The 18,741-nt window shown below is 39.5% G+C and overlaps 1 protein-coding gene across 3 annotated transcripts in view; it reads right to left on the bottom strand.

The window, feature by feature from the left end:
* KIF16B (kinesin family member 16B) overlaps positions 1-18,741 on the bottom strand; it is a 196,937-nt gene that overhangs the window by 81,628 nt on the left and 96,568 nt on the right. For all 3 annotated transcript variants that reach the window (XM_045010687.1, XM_045010689.1, XM_045010688.1), the window contains exons 16-18: positions 15,917-15,999; positions 15,629-15,717; positions 1,017-1,070 (exon numbers count right to left, since the gene is read on the bottom strand). In XM_045010687.1, coding sequence (XP_044866622.1) covers positions 1,017-1,070; positions 15,629-15,717; positions 15,917-15,999 — 226 coding nt within the window. The remainder of the gene's footprint in view (positions 1-1,016; positions 1,071-15,628; positions 15,718-15,916; positions 16,000-18,741) is intronic.

Genomic DNA, 18,741 nt, shown 5'->3' with positions numbered 1-18,741 from the left:
TGCACTGCACAATAAGATTCAGGCATGAACACAATGATTAGATTAAAAATTCACATCCTCCAATCTTATTTGAGTCAATTGTTTTAATCCATCAAATTTCACTCTTTTAGGGAACTTCCTCTTGTAATTGGCACATTTGGTTGGAAGTGTGGGAATAGCTGCTGTCTCCTAGAGACAAATTGTCTTCTCTTCCTTATACAGAATATAATTCTCCTCTCACAGTCTCTCTGAGGGCGGGGGGGGGGGGAGTCAAGATTAATTATGAAAGAGTGTAGAAAACGCCAAGCTACACATATCTGCATAGTGCAGTGGTCTGAAGATTAGTATAATGACATTGTACAGCCAATCATTTAGCCTTGAATAAGTAAAATATTCAAACTCAGACAAAATAAGAGCATGAAAACACATACAGAAAACAGACAACAAAATCTGAACTCAAATACATATGCCTTCATATATACTCAACCACAGTGAGTATAGTGAGGAAGGATGGTAGAGTGGTTAGGGCTTGGGCTTCAACTCCCTGGACTTCCTGTGTGACCTTGGGCAAGTCATTTTGCCTCTCTGTCTTAGTTTCCCATCTGTAAAATGGGGACAATAGTACTTACCTACTCCACAGAGATGTTCTGAGGATATATTCATTAAAGATTGTGAGGTATTCAGGCTAAGTCTTCACTACCCGCCGTATCGTCGGGTAGCAATCGATTTCTCAGGGATCGATATATCGCGTCTCATCTAGACGCGATATATCGATCCCCGAATGAGCTCCTGTCGACTCCGGAACTCCACCAACCTGAACGGCGGTAGCGGAGTCAACATGGGGAGTCGCGGACATCGATCCCGCGCCGTGAGGACGGTAGGTAATTCGATCTAAGATACTTCGACTTCAGCTACGTTATTCACGTAGCTGAAGTTGCGTATCTTATATCGATTTCCCCCCGTAGTGTAGACCAGCCCTCAGACACTGAGATTATGGGGGGCATAAATACCTCAGATGGGTAGTAGAAAGAAGTTACCTTTTACTTTCTAATTTTTCCAGTTCCTCTCGTTGTTGTCTCTCAAATTCTAGTCTAATTAAAAAAAATGGGAAAAAGGAGTGTCATTTCTTGAAAATAACAAAACAGAAATAAAGCATGGCACATTTTACATCATGGTGTCTGTTTTAAAAATTTACATTAATATTGTGGCCTGGCAAGTTTTATAATAGCTTAATATGCTCTATAAGAATTGAAAACATTTCCTTAAATATGGCCACCAATTAGATTCTGTGCTGCTGGGCCCTTGTATGGAAGCTGAAAAGTAATTGAATTTCTGGGAAGAAACAATTTAAATAGTAAAGTTAAACAAGACAGATAAATGATTAGCACAGCCTCTGCAAGTTAACTATATGCAGACATAGCAATCAATATATGGAAATTGAGTTTCTCTACCTTAGACAGATTGGTCCTTTTACAGGGAATAGACTGCCACAGGAGGTAGAGAGAAACAAAGTGATCAATTAAGAAAGGAACTGATAGAAAAAAAGGCAAGAGAAAAGCAATGAAGAATATTTTAAAGCCAACAATCTACCTACAAAATTAGCTTTTTAAAAAAAGCAAACAGTCAGACCATTAGCTTTGCTTTCTGACATTTGTTAGGTTTACATTCTTCAAGCAACAGTCAATCACATTGTAACTCTAAACTAAACAGCTATTCACATAAATTAAACAGTTATTTTTCCTAAGCATGCTTTTCATATGCCAATGACTGTTATTCAACTTTCATGTTCCTTTGGCTTATTAACTGGGCACAAATTTGAGAAAGCTAAAAGGTATTTGAATTTCAAAGGACCTAAATGGAGCATGAAAGCTATTTTTTCTCCGAAAAAGCAAATAATCATTGTAATTCAGTCATTCTAATACAGCTAACAAAAAGGCCAACATAAAATGAAACATGGTATAAAACCTCATTTCAGGACATCAAAATACTTGGATTAACAGGGTTTTTGGTAACTGAGGGTATTGTTGGTATTTTTAATACTGCTGGGAATCTTATGTAACATTACAAGTGCCAGGTGCCTGAAGCTCTTGAACAGAAGTCTTTTTTCCCCCACTATTTAAATCTAAATAAAATAAAATATTGGTTAAGAGACTCATGCCTAGGAGCATCGCCTACATTTTTATAAGAAATATTTTCATATTAAGGACTCAGTTCAACAGTATTAGTATAAATACATAATCTATGCTTTTATTTAATATTATTTTCTGCAAATAATACAACTGTCCCCCACACAAATGGAAAAAGAGGTACTGTATGGGGCAGGTGTAATGGGAAGACAGAATATACGGCAAGCATCTACTGTTTACATTTAACTAAAAAGCTAAAAAACTGGACTTCTTGTACTCTAGGCACCTCTATCCATCAGTTTAAATACAGTAGAAATCAACAAACCGCACAATACTCCATACACATAACTTTATAACTGTGAAATGAGTTATTGCAAATCCCACTTTCTGTAGGTATCAACCCATAGGCTATGATTTAGTCATGGAGGTCGCAGAAGTAACGGAATCTGTGATTTCCAGCGACCTCCGTGACTTCAGCCTATGGTGGTCGGGAGCTCCAGGGTCCCCCCTGCCTCAAGTGGGGGGAAGGGAGCTGCAGGGTATCCCGGTGCGTCTGATGGGGCCCCCGGAGCTCCAAGCTGCTGCGGGCGGTGGAGGAACCCCAAGCTCCCAGCCTCCACGGATGGTGGGAGAACCCCAAAACCTCTGCAGGGGATGGGGGAACCCCAGCTGCCAGCAGGGATACCGGCCACCGCAGGCAGTGGGGGAATCCCAGAACTACCAGCCACCATAGGCAGCAGGGGAATCCACCGAGCCCTCGGGCACCACGGCCCACCTTGCAGCTCCTGGCCAACGTGGGAGGCAGGGGCACTCCACAGCTCCCAGCCCCGATGGGCAGTGGGGGACCCCTGGAGCTGCAGGCGGCCTGGGTAACTTGTAGCCCCCAGCTGCTGCAGGCAGCTCCTAGCCCCCGTGCAGTTGCTCTGCTTCAGGCAGTGTGGGGACCCATTTTGTCAGGCATATTTTTAGTAAAAGTTATGGACAGGTCACAGCTTCCGTGAATTTTTCTTTTTTGCCCGTGACCTGTCCATGACTTTTACTAAAAATATTCATGACAAAAATCTTAGCCTCAATCATCCTTCATCCTCAAAAGCTCCATTAAAGAGGATAAGCATGCCCTAAATGTCAACAGGTTTGAGTTACTGTAGGCCAAGATGAGGAATAGAATCCTCACAAAGATTATCTCACCAATAAGCCACTTGTGTTCACCTCAAGGGGATGTCTACCTAGTGTGCCTCTGCTGATCTCAACTTCAGTAATATGGTACAGGAAGAGAAGAGGTCTCTCCAGAAGACAGACCTTGAGCTACTTAGCACTTTATAGGTCAATGCCAACACCCAGAACTCCATCCAGAAACACACAAGAAGCCAGAGCAGATCACAAAACACTGGCTGTATATGGTCCTAATGGAACACTTCACTTAGGCATGTTGCCATATTCTGCTCTAGTATTAGCTCAGAAATGGGGTTAAATACAGCACAATGCTGCAGTCTAGTGTCAGGGTAATAAAAAGCATGAATTACAACAGTGTAGTCTGTAACAGAAAATGAAAGTGAAAAGTTGCCTTGGGTACCAATAAAAGATGACCATCCAACAAGAACTAGGAACATAACCAGACTATCAGATTGCAGACATAGGTAATACAGTGGGGAAGCATGCCTGACAGACACGGAGAGACATAAATTTGCCATATTTCTCATTGCCTTCCTCCATAACACCTCTGTTTTACCAGGACTGGTAAACCTCAGACAGTTAACTTCCAGTCACACTAACACCTCAACCACACATTGGGAAAGGAACTCAACTGCACATACAGCTAGTATACTGCATACTAAAAACAACAACACAACCATATGCTTCCTTATTGGTGGACTCATATACATATTATTCAAAAGAGAGGACAAAAGTGGACTTCGGGGAACTTCATACAAAAGCAGCCTATAGGTAGAAGAGCAGTTCCTCTTTGGACCAAGCCCACCTAAAGCAATACTATCAACTCTTACCAAGATCAAAAGCATATAAAAATAACTTTGTTGTCAATAGTAAAGACAGCTAAGAGATCTAATACCAGCAAGAATACTTGGAGCCAGGTGTAAACTGGTATACTGGTGATTTGAATGGAGCTAGGTTGATTTAAACCAGCTGACTATCTGGAATTTGATTTTCATGTACCACTACTGAGTAGTTTGTACCCAGACAAAGGTCACAAAATTCTGAGACATCTACCTACTGTGACTTATCTTGCAACAAACTTGTCAGTAATCCTTACCACAAGGAATTGTGATGGTTTCTTGAGCATAGGTCATACCAAAGACTCTTAAATGCATCAGATTGCCAGCTTCTCTCAAAAGGAAATGTTAACAATTTCCATCAATATAAGGGTAAGCATTTCCCTGCTGTCCTTCAGCAACTAGTAAAGACATGGATTCATGTTCTCCCAACACTTTCAGTACCTGAGAGTGCCACTCATTAAAACCCAAGCAGAGATGAGGTAATGTTTGCCTCCTCATGATGCACCAAGTTTGGCCTGAATCAGAATGCAGTTTCACCATAAAACAAAAATTTCCTTTCAACAGAAAGTATTCAAATCAGCACTCAGGTGGACGCAGCCAGGATTCACCAAGCCGTTTACAACCCAAACCAAAACTGAATGAGAATTTTGCAAAATCCTTCCTAGAGACAAAGAACCTCTACTTGCCTTCCCACACAACTACTGCATAAGAGTTTTTAAATTCTTTATGAGTTGATCAGTTTCCCTCCGAGACTTCCATCATCATTCTAGCTCTCATCGTCTCCTTCCTCTTTCAGTTGTTGCAGGCCATCTGTGAACCAGATAACTCTGAAGGGAAAGCCAGGGTGGGCAGTGTATATAGGCCACCTCATCAATGGTGAAGGATAAAAGCGTACTATAGAATTGCCAACCATTAACTCAGTGATCCATCAGAGGAAAAGCTTTCTCCCTCAGAGCCCTTCAAAAATGCTCTGGCTCTATTAATTTCCCAAGAGAGACCAACGAAAAGGTCAGCTGAAGTTTATATGATTTATAGCTGTTTGTTTCCACATCCTCTATTATTTGTTAGTAGCATTTGGAGTGTGTTAGGTGAAACTAAACTACTAAAATCAGCTTCAAATGCATAGAAAGTATATTAAAAAAAAAAAAAGAAATTTCACCACTACCATCATGTCACTGTCAATTTTACATGCATAAGCACAGTAACTTGCTTTTTTCCCTTCATTTTTCTTGTTCCGTGAAAAAATTCTTATATTTCCTTAACATACATTAGTTATTAAAATCATGAATAGTATAATCAAAATGAAGAAAATCAACATTAACTTTAAAATAAGGATTAAAAGCTGCCTTTGTTCTTTTGCACAATTCCCACAATGGAATTTAATCTGATTTATTTGGAGTTAAATGGACATCATCATCCCTGAAAAAAAATAAGACTTTCAGTACATGCTGCAGAATAAATTAAACCAATTCTTACTAGCACAATACTCCAATAGCTTAATTTAGGCAGCACAACATGTACTGTTACTGACACACACCTATGTAGGCAAGACTGAGTGCTGGTAAGACTACAAAGATGTTACAATACTAGTTTAGCACCCCAAATTATATGCTTAATTAAAAAAGCTAAATCTATGGCAAGACCAAGGTTTCTCATAAGTGGTTTTTAAGTTATAGTAAAATGTAACTTACAGAAGATTCTCAAGTGAAATCTTCAACGTAAATCTATGAGTAAAAGCTCTCTTATCCATAGCTTATTAGTTGAAGTAGTGTTGAATGACACCGGATACGAGAAGAAGGGTGAAAATAAGCAGAACAAAACATTTTGGAAATTAAACCAAAATTTTATTTAATATGGCACTACATTTTACAGATTGACAACAAGAGTAAAACTAGCCCTGCCTGAAGGCATCATAACCGAACAAAAAGAATCCCTAAAAAATTCCTTAGGGAACTGCATTATTATACAAAAAGTTATCTCTTTATGAGGCACACAAAATACTCACTGTATGAAAACAGCAGAGAAAGACCCATTTATATAGAAAACATGTAGAAAGTACAGCAATCTCCAGTAACCAGCCAACATTTAGCAACAGTTAACACACAGTGTATCCAGGATAATGCAATTATAGCCTGTTTTGGATGGACTAATCTGTCTCAAGTAACACTGTTGGCAACTGTTGAGCTTTTTAAAAGTAACCACTAATTCAGACTACATTACTGTCATACTAGTAAACCTAGATAAAGTTCTGGCTCTGCTACAGAAAAAACCCAATTTGAAAGAGTTTTTTTTATAATGCAATATGGTAATTCTCAGTTTTAAATGTACATAATACATTCAATTATGTTAATCCTTAATGCCACAAAAGATGACAATTGCCTTCATTATAATGCACCAAATTTGCTATCGTTACCTGTTTTGCACCTTTGGTTTGTCTTATTGTCCAGTTTAGCTGCAGTATCAGTGCTATTATGAAATGTCATGCCAATGCACCGAACACTTAAGCAGTTAAATAACTGCAATGTTGACAAGGTATGGTTTAAAAAATAGCAATTTACATCTTTCATCTCTTCTATTCACTGAGGCAATAGAAGTTATTCCCCGTCTTAATACTTTCCCCTTACTCTTTTATATCTTCTTTGTATATTAGATCCTATTCGTCTTTTCTGTTCTCTTATTGTATCTTTTCTCTGCATCTCCCTTCCACTTTCCTTTTCTTACTTTCTATGTATTCCTCTCTACCTACTTCATTCCTTTATTTTGTTACCCTGTTCACGTCACTCCCAAGCTTTTATTCTTTAAAAGGTAGCTAATCCCCACCTCCCAAACTACCTTTTATTCTTTCATACAAAGATCAACTGACACATGTTCATTTAGTAGCCTTGGTTCTAGAGGGGTATAGCTTTCAGACCGGATCGAGCTGCTTACGAGCTGACGGAGGACTTGCAGATAGCCTTCAAAGACCCACATTTAAGCACGGGTCTTCTGAAGTAGAAAAAAATTAATGGATGTACACTTACTGCATCCAGGTATTTATTGCAAAACTTGATTGTCAACTGAGAATAAAACAAGTGCTGTTACAAGTGCAGAAAGTAGCCTAGTACAGTAGAATCTCAGAGTTAAGAACACCAGAGTTACAAACTGACTGGTCAAGCATACATCTCATTTGGAACCGGAAGTGTACACACAGGCAGCAGCAGAGACCAAAAAAACCCAAAAAACAAATACTGTACAGTACTATGTTAAACATAAACTAGTAAAACAAAGAGTTTAAAAAAAGATTTGACAAGGTAAGGAAACTCTTTCTGTGCGTGTTTCATTTAAATTAAGATGGTTAAAAGCAGTATTTTTTCTTCTGTGTAGTAGTTTCAAAGCTGCATTAAGTCAATGTTCACTTGTAAACTTTTGAAAGAACCATAATGTTATGAACATTTCAGAGTTATGATCGCCATTCCCAAGATGTTCATAACTCTGAGGTTCTACTGTATGTGCATATACAATAATTCTGAAAAGCATTAGGATGTCAGGAGAACATTCTGAAGACACATCAAGAGCAGGAAAGCAAATAATCTTACCTGCATTAATAGCCACTAAAGTTTAACAAGCTGGCTATTCAAAGCTCTTTATACTACCGTGCTGAATTTATATGGCATGAGACTCTAAAAAGCAAAGTGTTTACATTTAAAGCTGTTTTCTACCTAGAGAAGAAAGAGAAATGTAGGACTTATTGTCCACCCTAGTCCAATTCCACCTGCTCCTTAAATTAGGATACAGAATATCAACCTGCTTTGAAAGCAGAGCTGGTTAAACTAGCTCGAGCAAAGTGTTTTGAGATCAACTTCAGGTCGTTACAATTTTATGAGAACCTAGGGCTGTCAATTAATCGTAGTTAACGCCCCCGTCCGCCCTGTCATCACTCCCCTGTCCTCCCAGACTCTCCTTCTGCTCTAAAGGACTTGTAGACTCTAAAGTGTTACATTGTTTTATTATATAAAAATAATAATAATTCTAAATTTGTACGTTCAACTTTCATGATAAAGAGATTGCACTAGAGTACTTGTATAAGGTTAACTGAAAATACTATTTCTTTTGTTTATCTTTTTTACAGCACAAATATTAGTAATAAAAATAATATAAAGTGAGCACTGTACACTTTGTATTCTATGTTATAATTCAAATCAATGTATTTGAAAATGTAGAAAACATCCAAAAATATTTAAATAAATGGCATTCTATTAACAGTTTGATAAAAAAAATTAAATCACATTTAATTGCAGTTTTAATCACTTGACAGCCCTATTAGAATCCAAATGTTTTTTTTAAAAAGCTACTTGCTGCTTTAGACAGAATCCGAGAGAGAGCAATATAATCTTAAAATGAAACCTCCTATGGCACAGGTACTTCACAGAGTCCAGGGGATGACCTCCAAATTGCTCTCAGAAATAGGAACCCAACTTCATTAATGGGGCTAGCAATATGAAACTCTTAATTTATAAGCTATCACAGAAAATGAGAACAGAAACCCACAGGCTCTTCTGCCACTGATTGTCCAAGAGATCAGACCTTACAAGCTGTTTACTGCAATCTATAGAAACTGTAAAGTTAGCTACCAGCCCTTATGTTATAAATTGCTGAACCCGAGAAAGACCATGAAAGTAACAGGCCTTGTAGAAATCAATCGAAGACGGAAGGCAAAAGAGCACTTCAGACCACTCCTATCCAGACGGTGGGATAGAGACAAGAGAGATTTGGATCCATATAAAATTTCAAACCTTTAAATTTTAATATGAACTATATTTATGAACCTACAGAGAACTTCATCTCTCACTGCTTCATACTTCTGTATCTTCAATGTGTTGCTTTGGAAAAGTATTCCCAGATGTTAGTGCATTGTGCTACACGCTAACTGCATCTTTACAACGTACAAAGTTTTGAACTCTTTTAAATTAATGTTTTATTTTAACTACTAATGTGAATTTTTAATACTTATTTCTTGTGAAAATGACTGTTGGCACTGGATAGATGAAGGTGTAAAAGATGGTAAAGGAAGTTTTGATTCTTCAATTAATATTGAGGTCTCTCTGCCTGTTCAGCTGTAACCTACAAGAGCCTTAAAAAACACAAAGTCTCCTAAATGTATGAATGTGGGAAATTAAAACATGCCTCTAGGTCCTTCTTCCCTATGGAGGAAGAGGGCAAAAAATAATTGCAGCATAGGAGACGACCAAGGACATGACATATTTGATCTTCAGGGATAATTCTTACCCTGTAAGATGAAAACTCCATGGAGAAAGAGCACAACAAGGAGGGTAAATATTTTGGGTTCCCTGCTTCCTGACTCCTTGCCCAATCAGTTTCTCTCTTCCCTGCCCCTTCCCTCATGTTCCCCACTCCCACTGGCTCTCAGTCCCAGTCTCCCTCCCCAGGCTCCTCATCCAATCTCCGTGCACCACCATCCCCCAACCTCCTTCCCTGTGCCCTATTTGTTCCTAATCCCAATTTCCCACATAGCTCCTGCCTCAGCCCTGAGTCTCAGTCACTGTGCCCTGCCAGACGCAGTCTCCCCTACCCAGTTCACAATCCCATTCTCCTTGCTTAACCAGTACCAGGCTCCACAGACCGCAGCTCCCAGGCCCAGGCCCAAATTTCATCCTCCTTTCCACTCCCCTGCCAGCCTCCAATCCCAGTTTCTCCCTTGCCTGAGGCTCCTTGTCCTAATCTACTCAACATTCCACCCCCAGGTCTGGCTCTTGTCCCCTCTGCATTTCAATATGGCAGCTGCCTTCAGCCTAGGTGGTGGGACACTGGGAGCACAAGACAGAGCTTCCTTGCTCTCAGTTATGGTGCCCAGCCTAGCCCACAACAGCCCAGACCTGCAACAGCAGAGAAAATCCTGCTCAGCTCTAGGCTAGACATATGGACAGAATCTCCAGAGTTTTTAGCTGCTAAAATCTAAGTCTCTATTGAGCGCATATGAAATGTGAATTTTTCCAAAAGTTTATAACAGGGATCTCAAACTCAATTTACCTTAGGGCCAGTGCCAGTCCTCAAATCCTCCCAGCAGGCCAATAATGTCACTGAAAGTTTTTTATTATTTCTAAGAAATTTGAAATAAAAAATCATCATACAACTTTATACAATTCTTCACTTGCCAGAGTTTTTAGTGTTTGCCAGACACCTGGCAGCGCTTCAGTTCTGTCAGTTTGTTGATGTTTGGCCTCAGTGACTGAGCAGTTGAAACCTTCAGGATTGCAGCAAGGTGTGCATCAGATAGTTGTGTTCGGTATTTTGACTTGTTTATATTCACTGTGGAAAAAAGTGATGCTGCCTCCATGGCTAACTGGGCCTGGCAACTAATGATGCTGCCTCAATGGCTGACTCTGCACAGCAACTAATGATGGTATCTCTGTCCCTCTCCCCCAGCCAATGAGAGCTGCAGGGGGCAGCACCTGCAGCAGACATTGCCGGCAGCATGGCAGCATGAGTGTCTCCTCCATGGGTCGCAGTGGGGAGGTTCTCGGGCTGCAGACGGCCCGTGGGGACTTTGAGGACACCTCGTTTATAACTTGGCCATATTTGGCAGATTTTCATGGGGATTGGAAAAACCCTAACACACGGGACTCTTCAATGCAATTAGTCTCTTTATTAACTGGGCAGACTTTCTCCTATCCCTGATGCTCGAGGGGCGGTGGAGAGGGGGGCTGCTGGGAGAGAATGTATTCACCTGCTGAGGAAACTCCTTTTGGTGTTCCAGTATTCTGAGTTGCAAAGTGTGAGGTTCCAGCTGCCTTTTGTGTGCCCTGTCCTCAGCTTCCACGTTTTTTTGGTGGGCTCTCTCCTCAGCTTCCTTTGGTTTCCCTAATCCAAAATCTCACCAAGGTCTCCAGAGCTCATGTTCTTTATGGGCTGCCCAGTACTGCAATCAGGCCAGTTCAACTGCGGTGTTTTCCTCTGTAACATCTGGGGCAGAAAGGTTCTTGGACTACCTCTGGTCAGCACTTATGAGCAAAGCTCTCAGCTCCTGGAATTTTCTTTTTATGGGCTATTCCCCTCTCCTTACACAACTATTCCAGCTCTTTTCTGTCAAGACCATCATATGACTGTGATTCATTCATTATGACTAATGTGTAACCTTTAAAGCTTTCAATACCAAGTTTACACTTTTATCAGAGCTAGGTTATAATCTCTAAACCCAAATGACCTGTTGCATGTGAATCCTGCTAAGAATACATGAGTGTCAAGCTGTCTGGAGTGGCTCACAAGCATGAGTATCAACCTCAGAACAGACTGTTAAGAAGTAGGGCACAAACTCCAAACTAGTTGTGAGCTCTATACTTAGATTTCACCAACTAAGTATCAAGTGTGAACTCCTAAATCACTACAACATGGAGTCACAGACTGTTCACTTGGCTGCTCTGATCTATCTTGCCACTCAGGCACGCTTGCTATTGTGACAGATGGTCCCTTACACCAAATATCACAACAATATTCAGGTTACTCCCAGTTTAAAGGACCAGTCACTTACCGCAGGGCAATTGCACCCTAGATCTTTCACCAAAGACAAAGCTTGTAGCCAATCCTACAATAAACTAACTAAAGATTTATTTCTTTTCTTAGCTAATAAGAGTTAATTACAAGATTAAAGCAGGTAAAAACACACACAAATGAGTTACAGCCTTAGGCTCCAAAAGTAATATAAAAAGTAATAGCTGCAATATGCTAGCTTTATACGTCCTCCAGGGCTAAGCCAGGCCAAGCACTAGGGAACTCTTCCTTATGTTTAGCAATCTTCACCCCTCAGAGTTCAAGCAGCATAGGGATGCACAGGATCCTTCTTGTCAGGTATTTTTATTCCCTTCCCCCAGAGTTCAAGCTGATGGGATGAGCCCACCTGCTTGTCTCCTCTTCACAGGTGTGGAAGAATCAGCAAAGTCTTTGTTCTCTGATATTTCATAATGGCTCATTAGCTTTCAGTGGGCCTTCTTGGTGGGCAGAACATAATACCTTCCATAGGAAGCCAGCATTTCTACACTAATTAATGCTCCTTTCTTGTTTGATGACTCACATAATTACGGAGGACTACAATGCAAACATTTAACATAACCTTAAAACATGGGGTACACTGGTGTTATAAGCAAAATTAATACACACAGCATCCTACAAGCATTTCATAAAATCTAAACACTAAACCCATTCTTATAAACTTAACATCTATTGAACAATACTAACACGCCAGACTGGTTCTCAGCTATGCATTTGTCAGTGTTCAGTGAGGCCTAGGGCCTTGGCATGAGCTGGCACCTGGTCTGCCAGCATCACAGTGTTCTTTGGGGAAAACTGTTTAAGACTTTGTTCCTGAAAAACACTGAGTATATTAATAGTTCAAATTCAACTTGTGTAATTTCAAAGGAAGTGGGAGGCCCAAGTGGTTTGAAGATCTTGTAGAGAAGACAGGGGTGATCTGCCCACAATTCCCTGCCACAGAACACAATCTGGTCTACACCTGAAGTACCGGTATTTTATGAGGTCAAAGGAGGAATCCTGTCTGGCAGGCACATTTTGGCAGCATCTGGAGATGCAGTGAACTCCTCCAGGGATAGAAAAATCATCCCCAACCCTCCCATCACATACTTTTCCATACTACAAACCTGTACCCTAAGTTTGAGGGCTGCGAGTGAGACAACCTTGAACACCGTTTGTCTGATCTACATTGACTACCAAGTTGTGGTCAATACTGTGAGCTATAACTCTATTGTTCATAGCCGTGTTCAAACAGGATAATAGTCGGGAAAAGGCACGGAGAGGCAGGATTATAATAAGAGGCTCTCCAAGAACCTCCCCCCTCCCTTTACAAGAAATAATCTTAAGAGCAGTCAGTAGTAGTTTTTTAGATCAATCTGTTTTGGGAGGCTGGGGAAAACTTCCACTTTTTAAGAATTCTTTTTCACCTCCCTCAGAAAAGATAAATGTGAAATTTATGAGCAACCAGTTCAGTGTCTTGAGTTCTCTGTGAGTAACTTTCTGGCAAGAGAGCAATGATCATGTGTGTGTCAAGGAAACCAAACAACATTTTTATACATAAGCTACAGAGCTGAATGCATTATTTCAACTGAAGTTATCACTAAATGTCCAATCCTGCAAATCAGGGAGACATGGAGAATGACTCCATAGTTAAGAGTTAGATACAATGGAGGACAAACAACCCATTATTCAGGTGTGTAATTCAATTTAGGGTAAAATTTACCAAAGTGACTTCAAAATTTAACCCTCCATATCCAAACACCATTACAACTCTTTAGAGAACAATTTTCTTTGTAAAATTTCAGTAAAATATTTACCAGCTTTTTTAGAGGAAGTGTATATTCCTTTTTTGGACTATCCTGTTTCCTCAAATTTCTGAGGGTTATTCTAATTAAAAATAATTGCCATGATTTCCAAACTTCTCTTTTCAGTCCCTCAGTCCTTCTCTTATCCAGTTACTCTTGGGTAACAGTAGACACATGCCACTTTCAACATTTTAAAATTAAACACATTCTTGTCCCCCTTACTTGGGGTAACCTATGTTACATCAGAACTAGCCAATAGAACTGTCAAGTTACATCAGCTACTTCTGCCTTCAGATGCTGCCAACCTGCCTCCCCAGCCGCACTGCTCAGAGACCATGGGGAACCCAGGAGACAAATGAGGCAGCAGGCAGTATGGGGGTTGGCTCCTGGGAGGGAGATGGGGGAGCAGACAGGTGAGCCACATGAGAACAGCTTTGGAGAGCTGTAGGTTAGCAGGGATGTATGCAGGAGGGGAGATGGGGAGGGGGAGAGAAAGAGACAGAGAGAATGCGAGCATGAGAAGGCTTGCATCAATGCATGGGGTGCAAGAGGCAGAAGGAAGCCCCAGTGTCTGTGCATCACAGTATTGGTGTTTGAAGAATAAACTCTTCTCCTGATGGAGAAGCTGATGCATACATGCAGAATCATGGGACCCCCTCCCACCCTAAGCTCCCCAAAACAGCTGAATCAAAATCCCCTTCCCCTAAACCTCCCAATCACTCCCTCTCAGGTCCCTCAGACAGCAGCACTACAGGAATTGGGGATCGGGGTGAGGGCGGAGTTGAAAGAGATGAGCAGACATGCAGAAGGGACACGAGGAGTCAGACTATGGGAGAAAGGAGGCAGGAGAAGGGGATGGAGCTTGAGCTGGGAGATCCAGAGAGGGGAAAATGAAGAAGACATCTCTACCTGCAGCACAAATCCCTACTCCCTCTAGTTCTATACTGGGATTAAAGTAAGAGGTAAAGATGTAAAGCAGTGGATCCTTCTCTTTTCCCTGGCCTGGGTAAATGGCTGCTCCCCAGCAGAATCCCCCTTCTCTCCTTGGCATGGATAACCAATGTTTTCTCATAGCTCTCCTTCTGCTTGATTGGCAAGATGACTGCTTCCCCCTCCTGTTTCAATCCACTTTAAACACTTCTCAAACTCATGCAACTTTATCCCTCAACACAAAACGTTAGCTATTGAGAAAGCAAAAAACACCATACTTCTTCAGTAAATCATTTCAAGGGCTCCAGTACAAACATTGAACAAACAACCTCAAACATGATAAGTTTTATATTCTGTTAACTGCCTCCATTAACAATCAGCAGCAGCAAACTTAACTCAAACGAGCGACAAAAACTATTCACCATACTCTAAACTAGCCACCTACTTCAAACAATACCAGTTCCCTAACCCGAACAATCGCAGAACATCCATTACTCCTGGTTGGGCTGTTAAGTGTGGAGCTGGTGAGAAGTAGCATGTGTTGTGTGTGGGTGGTATGTTTGCATCATAATACAGAGTTGGCAAAGTCACTGTAACTGTTGAAAGGGCTGGGTGAGGACTTCAGACACTGATTTCCTGGCCTTATTATGCTTTTATTGTTGTTACATGTACTTGAGCAACCTTGAATGATTTGCAGTCAAATTACACACATGTAATTTTTAAAGAGAAATATCTTGCATGGGAAATTAGGAGAAACGGAAAATTTGTTACATCATGAATTCTACTGAACTGTCTTGTTTGCACTGGCAAAACTTGCCTTATGAACTCCATACACTGCCATTTTATTAGTGTCAAACTCCTAGGTGTGCGAGGCTGCTCTCTAGAATAGGACTGTTCTCATGTTTGGGGGCTGAGCTCCAGGCAGGACTGGCTACTCACTAATGCACTAATGCTCTCCTCCTATGTAAAGGAGACATTTTGGTTTACAGGTGAAATTTTCAGAAGTACTTAAGTGACTTTAGTAGCACCTTCATAGCCTAAATCCCATTTTTAAAAGAGATTTAGGCACCTAAGTCACTTTGAAATCTTTAAAAAATGTATCCTACATTTTTGGCACAAACATCATAGTGTACACAATAAGTTAATTAACGAACTGAACACTTCATCTATATTGATATTTAAAAATACATTTAACCTAACTTTTTCAAGAATGAATTATTGCTATTTGTGTAATTACTGTTTAGAATATACTTACCCTGGATTATAAAGCATAACAGCTGAGAGGTTCTCACAAGATTTTGAAAGATCTGTCATAGATAAACTGAAGGAAGACAGTAGTCCACTCTAACAGAACATAGAATTAAAAGATTATTACTAGTATTAAAGAAACACTGCTGTGCTTACAGAAATATCACTTCTTCTACTTTGCAAAATATGAACTATTTTGATGTAAAGCAACACAAAACAAATATCTAAACCAGTGAGTATTTAAACATATTAGAAACAAAAATTATTAAAAGATTTGAATTCCTCAGGTACTCACCTTTCTTTTTTCCCTCAGTTTGGCAGCTTCCTTGGGATGATTAAAGCGAAACATATTGGTTCTCCCAAGTAATATAACGGCACCTGGCAGGAAACACACACACAGGTTTATTGACAGCATACTGTATCAGGAGATGTCCAATAATTTTCTCAGTCATCTGACAAGAGCACTGACTTCTACAATATAAGATAAAAATGAAAAAGGATTATTCTAACTGCTAAGGTTTTTGGGGGGGGGGGTTAATGTTCAGACGGAGCTGGAGCTGTGTTAAGAGTTGTAGTATATACCTTGTTCTTCCCTATTACTACTTTAAAATACATGGATGTTATGTCTTTTTTACGAAATATAGACTAACCATAGGACTATTTTATCCAAAGAACAGAGGTGAGCAGTAGAGATGGCAGTAGGAGCTTTCTCACACTGCTTTACCTATGTATACCTCAAGGCCCATTTGGAGAGATCTCTTCTATGGTTAGAGGACAGTTCAGTCTCCAACCCATTTAATCTCTGGACTCCTTTCTGAAAGGTGCCAGTTATTACCAAATGTAACCTGTCCACTACTGAAAACACATGCCTAATGGCAATGACTTTCAATCACTAATGATCTGAGACAGATCGGAACCAGCTACTATACATGCAGAAGACTCTGTCATCATCTGTGCTCTCAGCCATTCATTCCAACCAGATAAACATTGATCCAAAACTCTACAATATCCAAAACAGAGTCATCTGACTATGATGCTGAAAATCTATTTCATGAACCAAAACCATGAATATCTCAAATTATTCAATAGTCCCCCATTACATTCAGATAAGTCAACTTGTTCTGTGTTTAATAAATTACAGATGACAAATGAAAACACATTTCTGGGCAACTACTGCCAGAGTTGGAGGACATTAAGGCCAATTTTAATAATACTCTAATAATAACTGTGTTGTCAGTGGCGTCTTACTGTTGTAATGAAATAGAAACTCTTTTTAAATAGCCATAGATTTACCTGGTTTTATGGACAAAAAACTTGCCAACACAGTCAGACAAAGCTTGAGGAGAGGTGTCATATTTTACTTCAACAAACCAAGTATGTTAAGATCAAATTCTGCCCTTAGATATGAACGTTCCACTTGATTAAGAGAATTTGCCTTACTGAGAACATAAGTTGTTTTTTTACTGTGATCTCAATTTATGTGGTCTTTAATAATTATGAATAAAAATCTGGAGTGAAATTCTGGGCCCAGTGAAGTCAGTGGTAAGACTCCCATTGACTTTGATGAGGTCAGCATTTCATTCCTATATAGGCAGCACCCCAAATGTAGTTTCCTATTAGACTTGTGGTTACAATATTTACTTTAGGTGATCTAGACTTCCTAATATATATATAGGAAGTCTATATATACACACACACACACACACACATACATACTGGTAACGAGCGCGCCAAGCCTATTGGCCAAAATAATTATCCAACTAAAATGGAAAACTGACATCTTCAGATGTGGGAAATTTTGCTAATTTGCAAAAGTTTCTTTACGGTCTAGTGGGAGATCTTTAATATTTTGTCTGAATACTTAGAAGAACATGAGTATCAATTGGTATAGTCTCCACTGATTCTTAAAGTAAGCATTCATGTTTGTTTCTGATTGTAAGTTATTATGTATCTTGTATATACGCAGATGCCATCTTGTTCTATGGCCTCCCTTCCCTTTTGTTCTACTTTGAACAAAACTTTGTAAAAAAAAGTTTTAATAATGTATTTGTAGATATTATTTGTATGTTGGCAATGCCTACAGATTCTCATTATGCTCAGGACTTTGCATACGCAGAAGTGTTTTACAACTTAAATAAATCTGGCAGACAAAGAGCATGAGAAATGTTGGCATTATCACACAGAAAGGTGAAATCAAACATCCTTTGCTTTCAATTCTGGATTATAGTAACAGTGCTATTGCATTTCATCCCAGTGCAATCTTAAAAAGATTTACTGTTCATGAAGGTTTGTGTTGCAAAGTCATCTCGATACCATCTCTGTAATTTATGTGATGCAGTCAGGTTGGCCTGTCTGTCATGAAATGCATTGGGTATCCTTTTTATAGCTTAAGTTGTAAAACCATTTCCATTCTACCACTATTTCATATGATTATAATTTTCCCAAACATATTCATTTTCATTCTTGGTCTCTGCTGGAAGGTTATTTTGATTATTCTAAGGGGGGGGGGGACTGATTTCAGTGAAACTCTAATCTATTTCGGAGTGAATGTAAAAATCATTCATTCTAAAATCTTTAACCACTTTTCCATGTGATCAGATGAAAACAACAAACAAGTGAACTGAAACTTCAGAATCAGTATGTGGATAAGCATTATTGTTTCTACAAATCTGAAAAAATGGTTTTAAAAATAAGTAGGAATGTTTGAAACTAGGTGATTACGCATACAAAGTAGGACACTCCATTGTTAGCTGCACATTTAGATTCCTAAGCATCTAAGGTACTTATATGGCTCCCATTATTATAATATCTGAATTCCTCACAATCTTTAATGTATGTAGCCTCACAAAACCCTTATAAGGTAGGAGGAATGTTATTTCCATTTTACAGATGGGGATTTACATTTGACAAATCAACATTTTAGTGTTATTCTTTCTATTACTTAAGCATGATTATTCAATTTTTATTCCCACTTGAAAGCACTTACTTAGGTTAGTATCTACACTAAAACAGAACAAAAAACATATTTGAGCCTAACCAAAGGTTGCAAAATATTTGCTCAAGAAGAGGTCACATTGCTCAATATTACATGATTGTACAATGCAAGTCCCCATCAGAATA

This window comes from Mauremys mutica, chromosome 3 (genome assembly GCF_020497125.1).
Source record: "Mauremys mutica isolate MM-2020 ecotype Southern chromosome 3, ASM2049712v1, whole genome shotgun sequence".
NCBI lineage: Eukaryota > Metazoa > Chordata > Testudines > Geoemydidae > Mauremys > Mauremys mutica.
This window is presented reverse-complemented; position numbering and strand designations above follow the sequence as displayed.